At 36.9% G+C, this 21481-nt stretch overlaps 1 protein-coding gene across 3 annotated transcripts; it reads right to left on the reverse strand.

Annotated features, from left to right (window-relative positions):
- Positions 1-1118: 1118 nt before the first annotated feature.
- Positions 1119-19360, reverse strand: LOC137009282 (uncharacterized). 3 transcript variants are annotated; one of them, XM_067371352.1, is made up of 17 exons: positions 19270-19360; positions 16061-16611; positions 13944-14027; positions 12683-12870; positions 12299-12518; positions 12132-12199; positions 11693-11948; positions 11489-11596; positions 11209-11279; positions 9727-9824; positions 9361-9558; positions 9165-9251; positions 7820-8076; positions 7567-7692; positions 3439-3579; positions 3108-3207; positions 1119-2973 (listed from the first exon to the last, which is right to left on the reverse strand). In XM_067371352.1, exons 2-17 carry the CDS (start codon positions 16607-16609, stop codon positions 2756-2758), a joined length of 2769 nt encoding a protein of 922 aa, XP_067227453.1. In that variant the 5' UTR covers positions 16610-16611; positions 19270-19360; the 3' UTR covers positions 1119-2755. The 3 variants fall into 3 exon arrangements, with proteins under 3 accessions (XP_067227453.1, XP_067227455.1, XP_067227454.1); XM_067371354.1 differs by lacking the exons at positions 16061-16611; positions 19270-19360 and adding an exon at positions 14240-16033; XM_067371353.1 differs by lacking the exons at positions 1119-2973; positions 3108-3207; positions 3439-3579 and adding an exon at positions 4941-5439.
- Positions 19361-21481: the final 2121 nt, after the last annotated feature.

The raw sequence follows: 21481 nt of genomic DNA on the forward strand, positions 1-21481 counted from the left end.
CACTTATTGAAACCATGTGCTTATCATTTCATTAACAGTTGATGACATCGCAGAACAGAATCAAAACCATTGAGTCAATGCAACATTCTGAGTCTTTTAGACCTCTATTTTAGCACTGTCAAGTTAATCTGTGCCGAATTCCATTTACATTTCTTGCCTTGTTGTACACCCTGCTTATTCTGTATGTGTGGAGCCTTCATTTTGCAGATTTACCCACTTTTCAATTTTTCACATTATTAGGATTATTTTAAAAGCATACCAGAGTATTTATACCAACAGGTACCAAACATGTTTTCAAAATGAAAGGGTTATTTTAACCAAAAAATACAAATTAAGATATATTTGATGAAATCCGAGAGCTTTCTGAACCCCAATAGCCAGTTATTTAATTACCACTTTCAGGCTCAAAAAGGTAGTAAAGACATTATTAAAATAGTCCAACTTGACTACAATAATTAAACCTTAATTTTATGAAGCTACGAGAAATTGTCCATGTGACTAGTGATTCAACAAAGGCCCAGAAAGGTATTAAAGACATTGTTTAAAATAGTCCATAGTCCATTACAGTGATTCAACCTTAATGTTATGAAGCGACGAGAATACTATTTGTGTGCAAAGATAACGACTTTATTCAACAATTTCTTCTCTTCTGTGTCAGTCTCTGACACTGTTCACACGAGCACCATGACACTGAGCTGTCATTCTGACAGAATCTGGAAGCGTTGAACTGCGTTTACAACGTCTATAGCATCAGAGACAGACACTGAAGAGAAGAGATTGTTGAATTTAAGTCGTAATTTTTGTGCACAAAAAGTATTCTCGTCACTTCATAACATTAAGGTTGAATCACTGTAATCACATTGACTATTTTAAATTATGTCTTAAATACCTTTCTGGGCTTTGTTGCATTGCTGGCTATTGGGGGTCAGAAAGCTCTCGGATTTCATCAAAAATATCTTCATTTGTGTTCTGAAGATGAATGAAGGTCTTACGGGTGTGGAATGACATGAGAGTAATTAATGACAGAACTTTCATTTTGGGTGAACTAACTTTCTATTGCAATTTTCATGCCAAAAAATGTCAAGTTTAAGTCAGTTGGAATCAAAATGAGGTCTGTTTATATATTTTATTTATGCATCAAACTATATGTATACACATTAGATTTGGCCAAAACATTAGAATGTCTCATTACACAGAATGAAAAATTTTGATTCAGGTTAATCTAAAAAAACAATCCTACAGCTACAATTATTCCTTTGACATTTAATATTGCTTTCTAACATACAAACAGGTTTTTACTGTTTTAAAGGGGTCATGAACTGTGTTGTTTTATTGTTTTATTGTTTTATAATGTTTCCTGGGGTGCACTTATAATGTTAGTATGACTTTTACATCAAAATGGTCATAATTTATAAATAAAAGGCATTTTTCCTACCCTGATTTTATCCTCTGATTTGAACGCTCTGTTTTAAGGGGTGTGTTTGTGTGAGACTTCATTGTAAACGCCCACTGCTGTGATTGGCTGACATCTTTCCATTTGAAATAACTAAGAATTACTCTCTCAAATTTTATCACATTTTCACTATTACAGCTCTCAAAGTTAACTAATCATGTAAAGTTTTGATTATATTTAAATCTATATCATTTTATATATTGTGGCATGAAAGGTTGCAGTGATGAACATTGTAGTCGATCACAGACATGTTGTTGAGCTCATGAAAGCAGTGATCTCGTCATTGCAACTCAATTTCTGCACACTAACGAATGCTTTCATCATAACTAACAGTGTATACGCAATATAACTAAGAGATTCGTTGAATAAAACGGGAGTTTTGTGCGTCAGTCACTGATAAACTCACAATGTTTGATTGACAGCTCCAGCGATTGCAAAGGGAGCGTTCTTTTATCGCTTTCTATATATAATTTAATCACAGTTTAAATAAGATTATTTTCATCCTACTAAGCGAAATGAGAAGTTAACAGTTGGTTTGATTTACTGACACACAGACAAAGATCATCTGACTGTACATGAATCATTAATATCAGATCAGGCATTAGAATGAACACAGTTACTGACATGTTGTTGCATTCGAGTCCATATCCTAAAAGTCTGAAATGCTAAAGAATCCACAGTGAAATGAACCGAATACAAATAAATAAAGCTCAACTGAGACATTCACATTGTTGAAAATAAATAATCATATTCCTGCATTAGGATCCTTTGAAAGGTAATGTTATTTTAGTCTTGTATCGCTCTTCTCTCCTCCTCATCTCACTGACACACCAGTGGGTGGGGCTAATGTTGCAATGATGAAGTAGGCGTTGATTTCTTCTGCAGAGGCGGAGTTTCATCTATCTATAGACACATTCCAGGATCAGTCGTTCAATGGGTCTGGTGTTAATAAATTTTATTGGACTAACTAGGAAGTTTTCAGTTCTGAAACTTACAGGATATTCTTATAGTACAATGAACTCTTATATATCAAAAGCTCAAGGAAAAGTTAATTTCTCAATTCATGACCCCTTGAAAAGACATGTATATACAAGTGTATACCAACTGGAAAATAAATTTGGATAAACGTTAAAAAACATTGTCAAACACATTTTTTCATATCTTTTCTTGTTTTTTTGTTTTTTTTTAATCTTGTTAAATTTGGCTAAATCCTTTATTTAGTTGAAGAACATTACTATATCATCTTTTAAAGAGGCATATAAGAAGTTCATCAAACACACTACCCCAGTTATCTCTTGCTAGTTAAACGAGACCAAATCCACTATTTACAGATTGTAGGCACATTACCATATCCATTTTGAATGCGGCATAGCTCTGATAGTGACAGGGAAGGCTCAAGCTTTTGAAACATGTGTGTGCAACAGGGTATCTGGCAGTCACCACTTCCAAAACCAGGTTTTCTTCTGGCACCTCCCATCCCACCCAGAACTTCATTAGGTCACTCAGCATGTTTGGTGATGCTATGAAAGAGTAATTAGAGAAATCATACATTTAATTATAAACATTTATTCTAGTTGCTTTATGTAAATGGTATTAAACCACACAGATATTTTTAACTAAATTTGCAACTCACATAGCATAAATAAAACCATACCTTCTTCAATGAACCTTCGCATATAGCTCGTGATGACGCACTTTGTCTCAACAGAAATAGAGTCATTGTCCTTTGGCCATTCAATTTTTTGAAGGACTGTCTATAAAGGTTTGAATATGAATGTTAATGGGGTCCTGAACTTTATTTATTTTATCATCTTCCACAAGGTCCGCTTATAATGTTAGTAAAAATATTTATTCCAAAAATGGTCATAATTTAGAAATGTATGAGGAGTTTCAGCAGCAGGGATTCAAGTATGCGGCTGAAGTTTTTAACTGAAGCTTAAAAAGAAGCTTTTTGTTAATGCTTTTGCAAATTCAAGTATACTTACCTGTGATGTAATGTTCATAACTGAATCCCTTGGGAAAACTATGTTTTGAATATGGGGTCTCTGGGATAGAAGTGGCCAGATACCAGTTTCTTTGATACCTTTTCTCAAATCCTTAATCTGCCTTTTAACACGTCCAATTACCTGAAAGCAAAATGTACAAAGACAAAGCTTAATTTTGAACAGCATAATAAAAAAAAAGGTTAAATAATTCATATTTTTAGAAACAGTGAGCTGATGCAACAATATTAATTTAGTAGATTGATATATTAATTTCATAGACCTCAAAATAATTTAAAAGTTTAAAAACTGCAGAGAAAAGCCACGGAAATGCTGCCATTCGAAGCAGAGTGTCAGTTAGGAGATGTGAGATAGAGGATACATTTTTAACTGACGATTAGAAGATTAACTTCTTGAGCAATTTGAGCTACAGGAGCTCGTCTGTTGGATCAGACCACACGGGTCAGTCTTCGCTCCCCATGTGCATCAATGAGCCTCGGCCGCCCATGACCCTGTCGCCGGTTCACCACTGTTCCTTCCTTGGAGCACTTTTGACAAATACTGACTAGGGGTGGAATGGTTAAGATTACTCACTGTTCGGTTTTTATCACGGTTTTAGAGTCACTGTTTCGGTATGGTTCGGTATGTGCTATGTTCAGTAAAAAATAGGATAATTGTCATATAAAGATAATGAAAATAAAAACAAATTAAAGCTGCAAGCAGCATTTATTGGGGTTCAAGCATTCAAGGCCTTTAAAGGGTTAGTTCACCCAAAAATGAAAATTCTGTCATTTATTACTCACCCTCATGTCGTTCCACACCCGTAAGATCTTCGTTCATCTTCAGAACACAAATTAAGATATTTTAGTTTAAATCCGATGGCTCAGTGAGGCCTGCATAGCCAGCAATGACATTTCCTCTTTTAAGATCCATTAATGTACTAAAAACATATTTAAATCAGGTCATGTGAGTACAGTGGGTCAATATTAATATTATAAAGTGACGAGAATATTTTTGGTGTGCCAAAAAAAAAAAAAAAAAATAACGACTTATTTAGTGATGGCCGATTTCAAAACACTGCTTCAGGAAGCTTCGGAGCGTTATGAATCAGTGTGTCGAATCTGCTGTTCAGAGCGCCAAAGTCACGTGATTTCAGCAGTTTGCCCTGAGTTTGCCGGTTTGACACGTGATCCGAATCATGATTCGATTTGCTGATTCACAATGCTTTGAAATCGGTCATCACTATATAAGTCGTTTTTTTGGGGGGGGCGCACAAATAGGCGAGAAAATATTCTCGTGGCTTTATAATATTAATATTGACCCACTGTACTCACATGAACTGATTTAGATGTGTTTTTAGTACCTTTATGGATCTTAAAAGAGGAAGTGTCATTACTCCCTATGAAGGCCTCACGGAGCCATCGGATTTCAACTAAAATATCTTAATTTGTGTTCTGAAGATTAACGAAGGTCTTATGGGTGTGGAACGGCATGAGGGTGAGTAATAAATGACATTATTTCCATTTTTTGGTGAACTAACCCTTAAAGCACATATGCGTAAAAAGATGGATGCAATAAGTGCAAGTGAAACTCGATGCCAAATGTTAAAATATATATGGCAGTATCTTTGCAAAAGTGCATTTCTTCCTGTTTTCTTCCATTCCGAAAGTTGCATCGTATATGATCTAAGCGTGGAGATATTATGGAGATATTCTGTACATGCATGCAGCAAAGTCTGTTTTATGCTCACTAGATTCTATTTACCATTCTGCTTTACGCTTTACGTCACTTGCAGCTGCGCGCGCATACTGGTTGCAGAAAAATAGCGGTAGCAATTGAAGGAAAATGTGCAAAATCCACAGAATAAGAGAAAAATGTTTTGTTGTGCCTCTGGATGTTGGAATCGGAATGCAAAAAATATAGTCTTCATTTTTAAAGAAAACCATCATTGAAAACGTCCTTTGAAGATAAACAGAGACGTTTCACAGACTGGACTGATGACACCTGCAAGGATTAGTCTACTATTAAAGCAGGAATTTGATGTAAACAGTAAGTCTACATAATTCACATATGCAGTTCAGAGGACATACATACATAGCAGTTACACGGCATGAAATAATTATAATTAAAATAATTTAAACCTATAATATTTTACATAGATAACTTTTAAACATAATAATTTTTATTTCACAATTCTACTTTTTTTTCTTGCATTTGTGTGTTTATTACTCCCAGTTCGGACTTTATAACTCGCAATTGTGAGTTTATTTCACAATTCTGAGGGGGAAAAAGTCAGAATTGCGGGATAAATTGCAATTCAGAAAAGACAGAATAACGAGTATATCTCACAATTCTGTTTTTCTTTGTAAGAAATGTGAGATGTAAACTCAGATTTGCGAGAAATAAAAGTCAGAATTGTGAGATATAAACTCGAAATTAACTTTTTTTTATTCTTTTATTTCGTGGCTTCCATAGACTGCTACTGCTCCACTGTCATTTTCTGCAACCAGGTAGGCTCCGCCCACAAAAAAACGTCATCGCTGTTTGCAAACACCAAATTGGTCTATACCTCCGGGTGCTCCGGCCCAGAACATTAGTTGCAGTGTGAGTGCAGGCCAGCAGGGGAGTGGGGAAGGGGGACAATCGCGGGAGCACCGCAAAGCGACCGCAAAGGGCACTTTCACTTTCACGATCAAAGTGCACGCCACTGATAAGCATTGCAAGTGCAGTATTACAGTATACACATACCAATGAAACGCACAGATCTCCTCTCGTGAGTCCTCACTTTCGTTTCTATTTCAGATATCTCTTTTATAGATGCCATCAATGCTTTTGCCTTTCAAGATGTAATTACCGAAATCAAAACTATAAATCCTCACGAAAACTTCAGTAAAGCCAGCTCGCTCGTCAACCTGAGAGATCAGCCTCCTTACTTTAAAGTGTCAAATTTTTCGGTTTCTGAATGGACGGTTTGGCTTGATTGACAAACGCTAACGTTCGGGCATGATTTATATACCATCGACCTGTCCTAAAACGTTAGCACGCTTTGATCGATGGTTTGGAGATCGTGTGTTTCTCCGTTCGAGAGCGCATTTCCTGTTCACATCCGCGACAAAACAGCTGATTATTTATGAACGGATCGCTTACAGAAACGTGGAAATGGTCTCATTTGAAAGAAAATATCCTAAGCTAAAAGATGATATAGTGTGACTAATTGAAGCAGCCCTTATCAAAAGTGCGGGGGTCGATTTCTGTCTTTTCAAAACTGCGGGGGTCCTGACCCCCCTGTCCCCAGTGCCAACGGCGCCCCTGATGTTTTAAACAGTTTATTGAACAGCTTGATGGCCTGATACATTGTCACACGCACACACATAAACGAGGCGAGCCGAGTCGAGCCTTTTAAAGCAGCCGTGAGCTGACGGCCTCTTTTTAAATAAAAACACTCCAGCGAATCGACAAGATTCGATCACAAGAATGCATTAGAAGTGTACATTTAAATATTGGATGAGGTTTTGAGAGAAACAGAGACGGCTTGCGTCTCTAATGAAGCTTGTGCTCGTCCATTCTCGCTTCATTGTGTTCAAAATACATGGCGAATCTCATTCAAGCGAGCACAAAAGCATTAAAGAGCTTCTTTGGTTTGTTTGACATCTGTAAAGAGGCTCGTTGTGTCGCCCGCGCCGCTGCAGATCCCAGCACGAGCGGAGAGAGAGAGCGACACGAGACAGTTTCGATTCCGTTCTCAGTTTGTCAAGATTCATTACATCTTTGTTTATGCCATCTAGAATCTCAGCACTGATCGGGGACTGTATGTTTTAAACAGTTTATCGAACAGCTTGATGGCCTGATACAATGTCACATGCACACACAATTGGCAATAACACCACATATTCTCAAATTCTTACTGCAACAACGACACAAGCCATTAACGTCACTTTCTCTAGCACTAACCATGTTAAACTACTCTCCGTGCTTGCCAAAAAACTATTGTGCTTATTGTACTAAAAGGTATTGAAGGTTTTGTACTTTTACAGTACTTCGCTAGGTTTTGGTTAGGTAAATAGAGACTGAATCTTTTTTTTTAACGACTCCTGTCACAGTATCATTATAAAACAAAATAGCAAGACTTACTGCATGTGACAACAGCTGTTGAAACAGCCATTCACGATTAGTGGAAGACAGAACAGGGAGATCCCAGAAAAGGCAAAGTTCAGTCAATCTAGTCCTTTCTTCTTCAGTGAGTTTTGTTTTCTTGAGCTACAAGAACAGGTAAAAATTGAAAATATTTTTAAATCATTCAAAAATGATTCAGTGACATGTTTATACAAAAATTCCTATAAAAAATCTTGTACTTAAGTACTTACAATACATCGCATATACTCACCAAACGAATGGTTTCCCGGTGGTCTAAGTCGGGGCAATCCTGCAGTGTCAGAGCTGAAGCCGCACTATCAGCACTTCCTCCAGTTAGAAGTATTACCACCGGTAAGCTCAGTCCAGAAAGACAAGGACCTCCATGTACAAAAGAATGACCTATCATTCGACCAGCCATTTGGAATAGGTTGCTGTCACGTAGTACAACAGATGCAGATGGGACACGGTGGTTTTTTTCTCCCTCAAAAAGGGTTGTGGCAGCAGAACCTTCAGAAAAACATGAACCTTAGCTTGAATAAACTTTAGTAGTTCTTTAAAAAACATTATAGTCTCTGCATTAGGCACATTTTTACTGAACTAAATTGAAGAGACACACATATAAAATCTACCACTAGACTGAATCATTCTGAGAAAGATAAAGAAAGGAGCAGATTCAATTGCTTTAATGGTGTCTTATTTTTCTCTCTGAGTTGCTGCCAAATCAAGAATTTAAGTAACATAGGAGGTAACAGTTGTTAGCTAGATGACACCATTGAAAGATTATCTAAAATACATTCATCAGATGCTTTACCATTGTAGCTACATGATACAAAATGTTTTTGTGTCTGTAAAGGTGTGGCTCATTCACACTGAGGGCCGGCCTATTTATTTTTTAGCTAGTGAGCCTATTACCTTTATTAAAATAAAGCTTTATTTCTAAGCTTTACTTTACTTTAAAGTTTGTATACAGCACGCAAGGTTTATGCACATGCTCCAAGCCTTATTCTCTGTTTTAGTGCATCTCTGTGGCAGAATTACAGTGCCATATACTGATCTGGCATGTATATTACATCGTTTTTGTGTGTACGCAGATATTTCTTGAGATGAAAAAAAAAAAAAAGATTGGATAGGGAAAGCTCTGGCTTCATGTGGATGTGGCCTGAAACTGTTGTCAGATGCAAACCAGCACTATCAAGGACCGTGTCAGCACAAACTATCTATTGTTTCTTCGAGAACAAAGGTCTACTCCACAAACAGAATGCTGGGTTAAGATGGACACCAACCATTATCTAATCAGCCATTTGTGTGTCAGTAGTGCAGTGCATAAAGTCATGCAGGTACGGGCCAGGAGCTTCAGTTAATGTTTACAACCATCAGGATGAGAAAAAAAAAGTGATCTCAATGATCAATCATCTATAATTGTTGGTGCAAGATGGACTAGTTTGAGTCCATCTGTTTTAACTGTATGTTGCATGAAATAAATGCAGCCTTGTTGAGCATGAGACTTTTTTGTTTAATGTTTCCAAACTATATATATATATGTATATAATATGTTTGTGTGTGTGTGTGGAATAGAAATGCAACTGATTACATACCCAAATTTAAAGAGAAGCCAGTCTTCAGTTTTTGCATAATCATTGAAAAGATATGACGGTTGACTCCTTTGCCAACAGCTGCATCTCCTAAAAAGAATAAAAAAAATAAATAAAAAAAAAGCTAAGTATCAATCTCAAGTACATTTCGCAAATTGTATAAACTACGGTTGTTTCAAATAATGTTAGCGCATAATACCTATCAAACTGCATCTCAATGGAGCTGACCAGTTAGCATTGTTCTTTTTATAAAATGAAATCAGTGTTCTGTCCTGCTTGTCCACAGTATCAAACTGGTTGATCATTAGTGACATAGATGGACTGAACGAATTTTGGGACAGCAATTCCGCACAGAACATTCGAGATGCTTTCTGAGGGTCAGTTTCATATTTCCATGCTAAAAAAGAAATTCACAAGTTATGCAAAGGACATTTTACAAACAGTTGTACAACAAATCTAGAGCTAAAAACAATGCCACAATACAGAAAAGATGCATATACATATAGATGCACTTGTTTCATAGCACTACAACAGTGCTAACCAAGCAGAAAGTGTGGTGCACAACCTGCTGATAGTGATGTGTATGATTGTGCAGTTGAGGGTCTTGGTAGTTCTTGTCTTGTAGAAGTGCTTGGAGAATCACTGCCGCTGAAAGACCTCTCTCTAAAATAGGCATGGCACATACAACTTTGTTTATCCAACCAGATAAATTCTTGCACATTAGATGAAGAAAAAGAGACATCCATTATAAACAGACAAAATAAAGTCTTTATAGCTAGAGATGTCTTTTATGGAATTGTCCACCCAAAAATCAATTTACCTCCATTCTATCTCAGACATTGTTGACTTTTGTTGTTCATGTTAGTGTATTTTAACCCCTTAGCATTCCTCAGGGACCCATTTCAATAAGGAGGTTCAGCCAACTCTGAGTTAAAACTTGAACTCTGAGTTAACTTACTCTGAGATGGGAAACTGAATTTGAGCTAGTTAAATTGACTCTGAGTAGGCTGACTCTGAGTTAAGTGCGTGCACCACGACTATGACAAGCCATCATCAATGGAGCGCAGATATTACGATTCACCATGGCAACAGCACCCAACAAAAAGATGTCTGCATACTTCTGAGTCAATTCATTCTTATCACTGTTATAATATCAGAGGTGAAAACTGGCAGAATGGTAAGTTATTGAATATTAATTTTCATGCGCCACATGCAAAAAAAGAAGAAATAACAATTTAAGTGCATTTTTGTTTTTTATTTTGCAAATTATGTTCTATTTACCATGTAAAAGTAGCAGTTCTTTGCAATAAGGGTAAATGGTAATTAGATGCTATTTATATTTTATACTATTTGCACCTCAGCATTGTACAGTAACAGGATGCAATAATAGCATATTGTAAATTATTTTTTTTAATTATTAAACACTCGTTAGGCAATTTACTTCCACTTTCAGAACAATTTCTTAATTTTTATTGAAAATAAATGCCTTTCTGATGTAATATGTAATGGGAAAAGGGAGAAGAGCGACCTCGGCAAAAGGTGGAGTTGAACCCGGTCAATCGCGTCACAGATTTGCACGCCCAACTCGTTACTGCCTACACCACTGAAGCCGTTAGTCACAGTAATATACACTCTGAATAATCTTGTTTTCCTTTGAAAAATTCCCGTTTGCATTGAGATTATTTTTATTACCAGACTGACCCCCCCCCCCCCCCCCAAAAAAATCAAGAAAATCAATCTTGATTTAAGAATTTTTTGATATTTGTACTTGAAATAAGAAAAAATACCGTAAGAAAATCATTTTTGCAGCGTGAATGAATGATTGAAGTATTTAAATGTAGCTTGCGCTTTAAATTGTTGGTTTAAATTGTTGGTTCCTGTCTTCCTTCCTTTCTGTGAATAAATTATAAATATTTTTAATTTGACTAAGATGAACAAAAGTCACCAAAAGCTGAGATGGAATGGAGGTCAGTAAGTTCTGAGAGAAATATCATCTTTGGGTGGACTAATTTTTTAAGGTATTCTATGTATTGTAGCATAACTTTACCCTTCACCACACATGCTTGCATGATATGGCAAGACATCGGCTGGGAAAGAAATCTGGCAAATGGGACAAATCTGTAAAGATAAATGTACGAAAAACTTTTAAGTTTCTCATTTGTTTCTGGCACAAGTAAAGAAAAGTGCCAGCTTAATAAACATTTCTTTCAATATAAATTTATAGAACACTGCATTTGCTACCTTAGACAGAACATTTTCTTGGGTTGATATTTTGCTGAACAAAATACATTTTTGTATTCATCAGAAAATGAATTTTGAACAAATACCTGAGATGGTTCTTCTAAATCTGTGTAAAGTGGGCTTGGCTGGTCATTGGCTTCACTAACAATTTCATCATCTTCTTCCTCAGGCAAAATCACATCATTAACATATTCCTGTCAAAATATTGGAAATAGATTTGAACTGGAATCAATAAGAAAGCGTTATAGAGCTAACAAATAAAAAAAGGCAAAAACAAGTACAGAACCTACCGTCTCAGTTGTGTTGCACTCTTCAATGTGCAAGGGCAACAATGGCAGTGGTATTTTCTTGCTGCATTTCATACAGTTTGACAGTGGCATCTTTGCAAACTCCACAGCATCATACGGTAGTGGTTCAATGGAAAGCTGCTCTTGGAGTGGAACTACATAGAGCATGTTCTTCCCATTTTTTGACACTGACTTCAGGAGCCGAGTTGAGTATCCATCAGAGTCAGTGGGAATTAAAGTCAGCTTACGCTGCCCACTACTTCCTAACAGTAAAATCAGAGAATGATCAAACTTTTTTGTTATTATTATTATTTCCACACCCTTTATTTCAATAGAATCAGAAAGCTTTACTACTTTTTACTTTTACCTATAGCACCAGCAATATCCATAATTATCAATGCAACCATGTTTTATTTAAATTTTACTTGCAAATTATAAATACCTGTAGAACATCCAGCCCCCCTGAAGAGTTTTTAATTTAGGAAATTCTTCCTCAAGCATTGTGACAATCTTAAACAAGCATACAACACCACATTCATCATTAAAGTCAAGGGGAAAAAAACATCATTACTTCACATTTAGTTGTATTATGTTTATGCTTGCAAATACCTCATTGTGTTTAAAAGTGTCTGGAAAACCTAACAGCCTTTTCCCAAGCCCAGCATGTAAAAGTTCTAGGTCTTCATCTTTTTTTGGAGTAAACAGGGTTTGTTTGGAGAGAACATCTATTTGAAAATCTGTCTTTTTCACATTGACAGGTTTGGCCAAAGAGAAACGTTTTTTGCCCCTAGGCTGGTCACTTTCAGTCCTAAACATACTTGGGAATTGCCTACAGTCAGAGTGACAAAAAGACAAATTTATAAAAAGTGTTTCATCAGAAGGTTAGAAAGAGACAAGAAAAGTTATTTTCTTAAGTGTTTTAAAAATGCCATTACTATCTTTTTCATTATTTTAATAATGCTAAATATTTAAATGATAAACTCATAAAGTTACCTTTTCAATGCCTGCCTCACCCTATTTTCTGGTTCTGGCAGAATGGGCAAAGGAGTAATGCCACTTGCCTCGCTCAATCGCATATTTTCTCTTGTTGAAGATGTGCCACTTGATGAAGATGCAGCCAGGCCCCTGGCTAACACCTCAATAAAAGCCCTTGCAGCCGATTCCACTTCTGATGATGATGCCTGTCAAACAAAAGTTTTACTTTAAGAACCATACATGAGTTAATGTTAAACCAACAATTCTATGTGTTATAATATACTGTATATTAATGGCTGTAGTAAGTCCAGGGACACACCAAGCCAACGATCGGCCGTCGGGCAATGTCAGGCCATTTATGAAAGTCGACTGACTTGTTATTTTCATTGTGCTTTGCACCGTTGGCTCTAGTCGCAAGGCGTCAGGTTTTTTGGGCTGATTCAACATGCAGAATTGGGGTCGGCCCATCTTTGAGAGGGAGAGAACTCTGATTGGCTGTTCGGTTTAGCAAACAAGTCTGTGCACGTGAATAATACCAAAACAGCTTTTCTAATTTTATGTCATCTTTCCTGAGTGTTCCTGGGCGAAAAGTTTAATAATAAGATGAGCCGAGTGGAATATACGCTAGTCAACATTTGGATCAAAACCTTTAATCAAAGTTGTCTTAAAATCTTCTTAGGACAACTTAGTTTTAAGGACATCTTTGATGAACTTGACTACCATAGAAAGTGATCAGCATGAATGATATTAAAATGGTGCTTTGTTCACGGTTTGATACCTGTGTCTCCACATTTTGCTTGCCACTGTGTAGGGAACCTGTGTAAAGTCTCATGGGTAGATTCTTTGGGTGAAATTCCCAAGGTGGCGTAGTCAGGCATTATTTCTTAATTTATTATTTTTGCTGATTTTGGTCAATTTCACACCTGGGCCACCCTGAATATAAAAAATATAACAGACGACTGCCAAGAAAGTCTCAAAAATACACACACAAATACAAGACGATTCACACGCGAATGACGATTTGACGTTCAGATTCAAGGATAAACTCGTAAATTTTAAACTAATCTTTTTGTGCACCGTTAAATATCTGTGAATTGTGTTTTAAGTTTGTGAAATGTATTTTACTGATCTTTTTGTGCACAATAGTTTTTTTGTGTTCATTAGGTTTTGTGCATGTGAAATTAGCAAAGCATGTGTGCATCATGCTTTTTGCTTGAATTATTAATGAGACTGATCTGCTTCCATACATAACTGGCTCAAAACTGGCAACAAATCTCACCTTTCTCAGCTCTACTGAGTGTTCGCTCTCTTGAATCTCCTTCATTTTGTCCTGGATCATCTGCTGCATGTCTGTCTGACCCAGCTGATGATACATACAGAGAAAAACACACAATCATGCAATTTGTAGCTTATTTGAATAATGAATGAAAGACCCCATGAATTCAAAACGTTAGTTTCCTGGCTTTTAGTCTATGTCTGACAGCTTTGAAGGTAACATATGTTGCAATCTCACAAACTGACAAAATTAACTTTTAGCTGATTTATATAAAAAAGTGACAAGCATTTCATAATGACCTGCACCAACATCAACACACAGGAAAACGTCTAGGTTACTATTGTTCCCTGAGGGATGGAATGGAGACATCACATCGGAACAAGAGACGACAAATTGGGATCTCGTCTGGCACCAGCCTCAACGCCCACCCCAGAACAAGAATGTGATTTTTACTGAGGGGACCTTTCCTGGACTTATCTGGCTCCATGGATCCGCAGGAGATGCATTAGAAGGCATTTGTGCTGCTGGCTGGCGATAGGAAAGGGGGATGAGAGTGGCCAAATTTTAACATTTGGGTACTGCAATGGAGCCAGCGGTGGAACAAAAACATAACTGAACATAGCATTCTCCACCAGGCCCTCTGCCAGGGGAGGGAGTGGTGTGGTCACCATCTCCCAAAGATCTGTTCACTTCACTCCATCACTGGGACGCTTGGTCAGGCTGGAGTTGAGATGGACTGTGGGACCTTCCTGTGGAGTGGAGGCTGCTGCTGAGGCCGGCCACAGATGGCGTTCGTGGACCACATCGTCTGACCCAGGGAGCATGCAGTGACATTTGTGGCCCATAGGGCGAGGTCTGCTGTGCGCAGCTCCTACAGCAAGTCTGGATCTGAACTACACTCTTGCAGCTGTTTAAGGACCTTGGCCTGGTGTATTTACAGGATGGCCATGGCCTGCAGGGTGGAAGCGGCCTGTACAGTGGCTCTGTAAGCGGATGAGAACTTACAAGCCCTGGATGGGAGATGTGGATTTCCCCCCAGGCGGCAACACACAGACAGACACAGTTGCATCGCTACTGCGCGCTCCACCAGGGGGATCTTTACAAACCCCTTGGCTACCCCAACATCAAGGGTAGTGAGGGGGGAAGAGACACCAGATCAATTACAGTAGGACAACAGGGCTTGCCATGACCGGAAAATCTCTTCATGCACCTCTGGGAAGAATGCACACTGCATGGGGGCGGGGAGCTAAGGTCAGTGCTGGCCACCCCAAGAAACCAATCGTCCAACCTCGAGAGTTCGGGACACGGTGGAGGTATCCACTAGGGCCCAAAGCTCTCGGCGGCCCTGGAAAGCATGACTTTCAACGCAGCCGAGCCTTCATCCATGGAGGACTATAACCAATCCTTGTGATGCAGCGATCGACATCTGATCTTCCACCGGAGCCCCAAATAAAACGCTGGGTTCCCCATGAGAAGGCAGGCACCTTGGGCCTCACTGTGTTCCTCAGGTCACCCTGGATATTCACCAATGGAGCCCTCTTCTGATTATCATAATAATATAATATATAGCATAATAATAATATAGCATAACAGAGGGGACTCTACCTCCTTTCAGGCATTCGAGTCTTGACCCCAGCATCACGATGGTCATCTTCTTGCAGTGGGTGCATGACTCATCCACATATTGTTAGCCTCATAGCATAATTGCCCAGATAATATTTCAAAGGCAGATATCACAGTTTGGCCAAAAAATGACTTAGGCAATTATGCTATGAGGCTAACAATATGCTACCTCAGCATGCTTTAAGCCCACACACGCAAGGCAGTGATCGTAACTGTCAGACAGAGCCAGGTAACAACTTTAAAATGATGCAGTGTCACACCCATGCTGCTCTTTTAAGGGAAATTGCTCTTTTAAGAAATTTGGTGAATGAGCCAGTGGTTCGCAATGCAAATCTTCCATGCCAATGTCCATTGGCTTGTTTAGTTTCTCTCAAAGGTGATTGGGTTCTCAGGCGAGATCTCAATTCGTCTGTCTCTTGTTCTGATGTGTTTAACTTGACCGACTGAAGGGGAACTGTATTTCACAGTGTTTAAAGTGTTTTGTCTGTAACTCTTGCCTTCTTCTCTTGACTCTCCTCCTCTATAGGAACAGTGTTGTGAGTCCTGTGTTCTCCTTCAGAGCAGGACAGACAAACACACGTCTGATCATCTCTGCAGAACATCTCCAGAGGTCTCTCGTGTTTCTGGCATATATAATCCTCTAGATTTTCCACAGCGTTGATCAGTGTGTGTTTCATTAGACGTGGGACTCTGAGATGAGGCTCCAGATGATCATCACAGTAAGAGCTTTGACACGTCAGGCAGGACTTCACAGCTTTCTGCTTTCTTTCATCACAGAAGTCACAGACCACCCCAGATTCTCCTATATTGAGCTTCTCTTTAAAGTTTTGCATAACCTCTGTTAACCTCTGTGCTGTATTGCTCTCAAGATCAAGTATTTTTCTGGATCTTTCTTTACAGAATGGACAGAAGCAGGTCTGATTGTTTGTCAGGCAGGTTCTGCAGAAGTTGTGTCCACATGGAGTGGTGACTGGATCAGTGAATACTTCCATACAGATGGAGCACTGGAGCTCCTCATTTAGTGCTGGACCACTGGAGGACGCCATGACTGAAAAGAAAAGTAATGACAATATATCATCTACATTGCTGAAGAGAGCAACTTTCATAATACAAGTTTTGTGCAAGTTTTGAGTAATTCAGCTTGTGTTCTAAAATATATTACAACTAAGTAAGGTTAAGGTATACTTTATTGTCCATGAGGGACTTTATTGTCTTGGGCTCAACAATACAGCCATTACATCACACAAAACATATAGTAAAAATAACAAAATAACACAACAACAACACATACATTAAAAGATGGAGAAAAAAAAATAGTTTTATTTAATAACTTAATTGCAGAAGGAATAAACAAGTTTTTAAAACGGTATAATCTACATCTTGGCATTCTTAATCTCTTATGCAATGGCAGCATTTCAAACTCACAGTTCAAGGTGTGTTCTGTATCATGCAAAATCTTATATGCCGCAGTATAAAATTTTCGTACAAGGTCTAGAGATAAAAAGGTTCTATTATTCCCATGATCTTCATAACTGTATGAATATTTCAACTGTACTGTCAAATTACCATACCAAAGGTGTATTCTGTATCTAATTCTGTATCCGCATTTGGCCACTCAAGTCGGTTACGACGATGAACTGTAGGCAGGTCAAGGCCCCGATGAGGACGACAAGCATGCAGATGAGCTTCCCTGAGACGGTTTCTGACAGTTTGTGCAGAAATTCTTTGGTTATGCAAACCGATTGTTGCAGCAGCTGTCCGGGTGGCCGGTCTCAGACAATCTTGGAGGTGAAGATGCTGGATGTGAAGGTCCTGGGCTGGTGTGGTTACACGTGGTCTGCGATTGTGAGGCCGGTTGGATGTACTGCCAAATTCTATGTAAAACGTTTGGAGATGGCTTATGGTAGAGAAATGAACATTCAATTCACGGGCAACAGCTCTGGTAGACATTCCTGCAGTCAGCATGCCAATTGCCGCTCCCTCAAAACTTGCAACATCTGTGGCAGATGTTGCAGATTTTCTTTTCAGCCATTTGTTGCCCACGTGCAAACTTTTTTGAGACATGTAGCAGGCATCAAATTTGAAATGAGCTCATTTAATGGATAAAATTGTAAAATTTCTCAGTTTAAACATCTGTTATCTATGTTCTATTGTGAATACAATATTGGCTCATGTGATTTTGAAAGTCGTTCAGTTTTTTTATTTTATTCAAATTAAAAAAAAAACATCCCAACTTTCCCAGAATTCAGGTTGTATATTTAATTTATACAATAAAAAATATGCAGTGTTATTTTACATTTGATTATTACATTTCTGTACATAATATACTTAATCTGTATCTAACAACTGTTAGATCTACCTGAAAAACTCAAAAAGCACAGTTCATTTAATTTGCATCAATTGTGTTTATTCTATTGTTTATTTGTGCTATTGCTTGTAGTTTGATTTTTTGTTCTTATTTTATTAAAGACTGTTTACTTGTTTTTAATAGTGTTTGAAAATTATTTTTATATTTATATACAGTATTATATTTACATAGAATTTTTAATTTGCAATGTTTTTTGCATTCCATGTAAAAAAGTTTGGCGAGTGAAATAAAAAATGTACTAGCCAATGGCGACTCTAGCTTCAGTGTGTCAGTAGAGGGTTGTATACTGACAAAATATTTCTTTTCATGCAACATATAAATTATATTATAGACACTGTACTCATGAACAAAGATGACAACAGGTAGGTTTTGTATTTCCCGGTGTCATGTACAAGCCAAGCAACTTCCATTGAGGTGAATGGAAATGCAACAGATGTGCAAATATAGACGTTTTTATAGACTTCCTTATTGTTCAATAATGAGATGGTAAGGAGTTCAAAGTACATTGTTTTCCCTGGAGATGTACTTATACTCTAAATTTTAGGCTACACAAGTAGGTAAAAAGTTTTCAAAATAATACTTATATACTTAATGCTAATAAAACACACCATTATTTGCTCACCCTTATGTTGTTCCAAAACGTAAAAGTTTGTCTCAGCAGCTTTAAGAGAAAACTCTTACATAAGCACTATTTAGGAGAATTCTTAGTAGCAAGATAAAATATGGCCCCTGGCTACCAACATTCTCAACACTTATATCATTCCTTAGTCTAGTTTTGGGTAACTTGAGTATTTTCATAAAAAAAAAGCCTAGCTATATCATAAAGAAAATGCATTTGAAATTGATGATAAGGAATTGTTTCATGTCACACAATCACTGATAGTGGGGACAACATGCAATCATTATGGTGTCACTCCAGTGTATTCATAAAATCAATGTAAATATTAATGTAAATATGAACAGCTGTTTATAACAAAGTAATTAATTGTCATCTCTCTCCTGCGTAGAAGAAACTATACATGTTTACGAGCTACAGTGAAGAACAACAACATTCATTAACAACAATGATCTTTCTTTATATGAAAGACAACACAGCAAAGTACTTATTTTTCAGATAAATAACCCAATAAATAAAGATCTTCTAAAAATCATGCAATTTTCATTTTATACATTAGCTTAGTTTTCACTGGACTTTGTTCATTCCGTCTACTGGTCAAGTTCTTCCTGTTTCTGAAGTCTGACATATTACACATTAAACACACTTTACATTAAATACTGATTTTCATAATACTGCATCATGGTATTAAACTCTACTAAACTTACATTTCTGTCACTTACCTGTGAGTGAATATCAGATGTAATCACTAGTTTCAGAGTGTTTGAATAAAACGGTTGTTGTCTGAAGAAGCTTTCAGTTAATCAGTGAGAGTTTCACCTTCAATAAAGTCTTTAACTCGCCTGCAGTGATGTCATACAGTAGATCCGCCCATATTTCATGACTATGAAACGGTGCAAATGGTATTAGGGTAGATATAGTACATAAATCTTTCATGTTAATGCTAATATCATTACTAGCATTTTATGAAGCCCAACTGCATAATTAAATGCAACACAATAAACAAAGTCACAAGTGAAATCGTCATTGATTTCCTGTGTCTTGTAAAACCAATATTGTCATTTAAAAGTAAAAAATAAACAATAAAAAGCATGCTAAAACGTTTCTGAGACTAGTGTTAATGTGACCTTCATATAATAAAAAAAGACATCTGTTAGTTTTCATAAAACTGTTGTCACTGTACAAGTCAAATTTCCTTTAAGTGTTATTCTATAGTCTTTGGCACGAGTGCACTTGTCACGTTTCTGAAGTACAGATCTCTACAATTTAAATTTCAACGGTTATTTAGACAGTCCGTCTAAGGAGAGTATTTTGGTTTGTCAAGTTATGACGTGACGTGAGTAAAGATTTTAGTGAATGGTCTCTATTGCTATTTTGTAGGGCTGCGCGATTTGGGAAAATGTTCATATTTCGGTTATCGAGGTCAATATTGTGATTGCGATTATAATAAATAATAAAATCAAGGGTTTTTAAGAAAAATGCACACACAAATTAGTGAAAATGCTAAAATGTGTTTTTGTAAAACTATACATGTTTTCAAAATAAATTATTTTTACAAAATGAAATAACATTTGCATTAATGTAAACTTATTTTCTCAAAAGAATAGCTAAATTAAATAAAACAATAAATAAAAACATACACATTTTCACAAAAATAAGATATTTTAAACATTTTGTCCAAACAAACAGGGACAAGTAGTGCGTTATGGAGTCTGTGATTTCTTTATGTCTAGGCCAGAGTTTCTCAGACTTTTTTGGCCATTTCCCACTTTGGAGGAAGGGAAGGGTTCTGAGCCCCACCTGTCCCCATTCGCCCCAACAAAATAATAATAAACTAGGCTTTAAGTTTAACTGTTGGCACAAAAGTCGGATTTACAGCACGTGAATTCGTCAATTTCTTCAATAATTTAGGCAAGTAAGTGGCCGGTGATCAGGTAGAAAAATAGAGTAAACTTAATAGTTACTTCCACTATGTGTATCTGAAATTAATAAAACACGTCATCAAATTATATTTGAATTGATTGTTAATGCTGCTTTCATAGACATCAGTGTGTAACATGGTGTTTTCCTCAGTGCATAACTTACTTTTCACAAGTTTATTCTCCATCTGTAAATGTTGGAAAGTCATGCAAATATTTCCATTTTGCTGCTAAACTTCACAGTGAACGAGCACTGCTGCGCGCATGCGCGCTAAACGGAATGCAATAGAAGCGCAATAATTCTAAAATATACATTTCGCTAAAATATTTGATGTTGGACATTAAATGTGCCTTATGTACAAATTTAAACCTACAAGTAAGTGTATTTTTATGATAGTAACTGTAAATGGACTATTGTAATGGGGTAAATAAATATACTTTGGGCTAATTACGGAGTTTAGATTCATCTTACCAAAATTTAGTCTGTGCATATTTATTTTAATTTTTAATTTTGTGATTTTAATTTCTGCTCTTCTAATAACCATAAAGAGTACTACTGCCAAACAAAACCAGAGAGAAATGTATTCATATATTTTAAAACAATCTAATTAAATATTAGGCACAAAACATTTAGCCAGTAAGAAAAGAAAACCTGTAGGTTATACACACACACACTATATATAATTCAGGTCGATTGGGACACTTCAATAGCAAACAGTGTCCCAATCAACCTGAATTCACTATATATATATATATATATATATATATATATATATATATATATATATATATATCTATATAAGACCAGAGTTGCATTGCATTCCTATTGGTCAGTGTTAGAGGAGCTCAGCTTAGCCTGACAGTTAGCCTGCCCCGGACCAGGCTAGTTTCCCAGCATAAGTTGCCAGAGTAACTGAGTTTGAACTAATTTAAGTTTGTTTTATGAAACAGAATTCGCTGGCAACAAGTCTAAGTAAAATAAGCCTGGCTTGTTTTCTAATCTTGTTTTATGAAA

This window comes from Chanodichthys erythropterus, chromosome 20 (assembly GCF_024489055.1).
Source record: "Chanodichthys erythropterus isolate Z2021 chromosome 20, ASM2448905v1, whole genome shotgun sequence".
Taxonomy (NCBI): Eukaryota; Metazoa; Chordata; class Actinopteri; order Cypriniformes; family Xenocyprididae; genus Chanodichthys; species Chanodichthys erythropterus.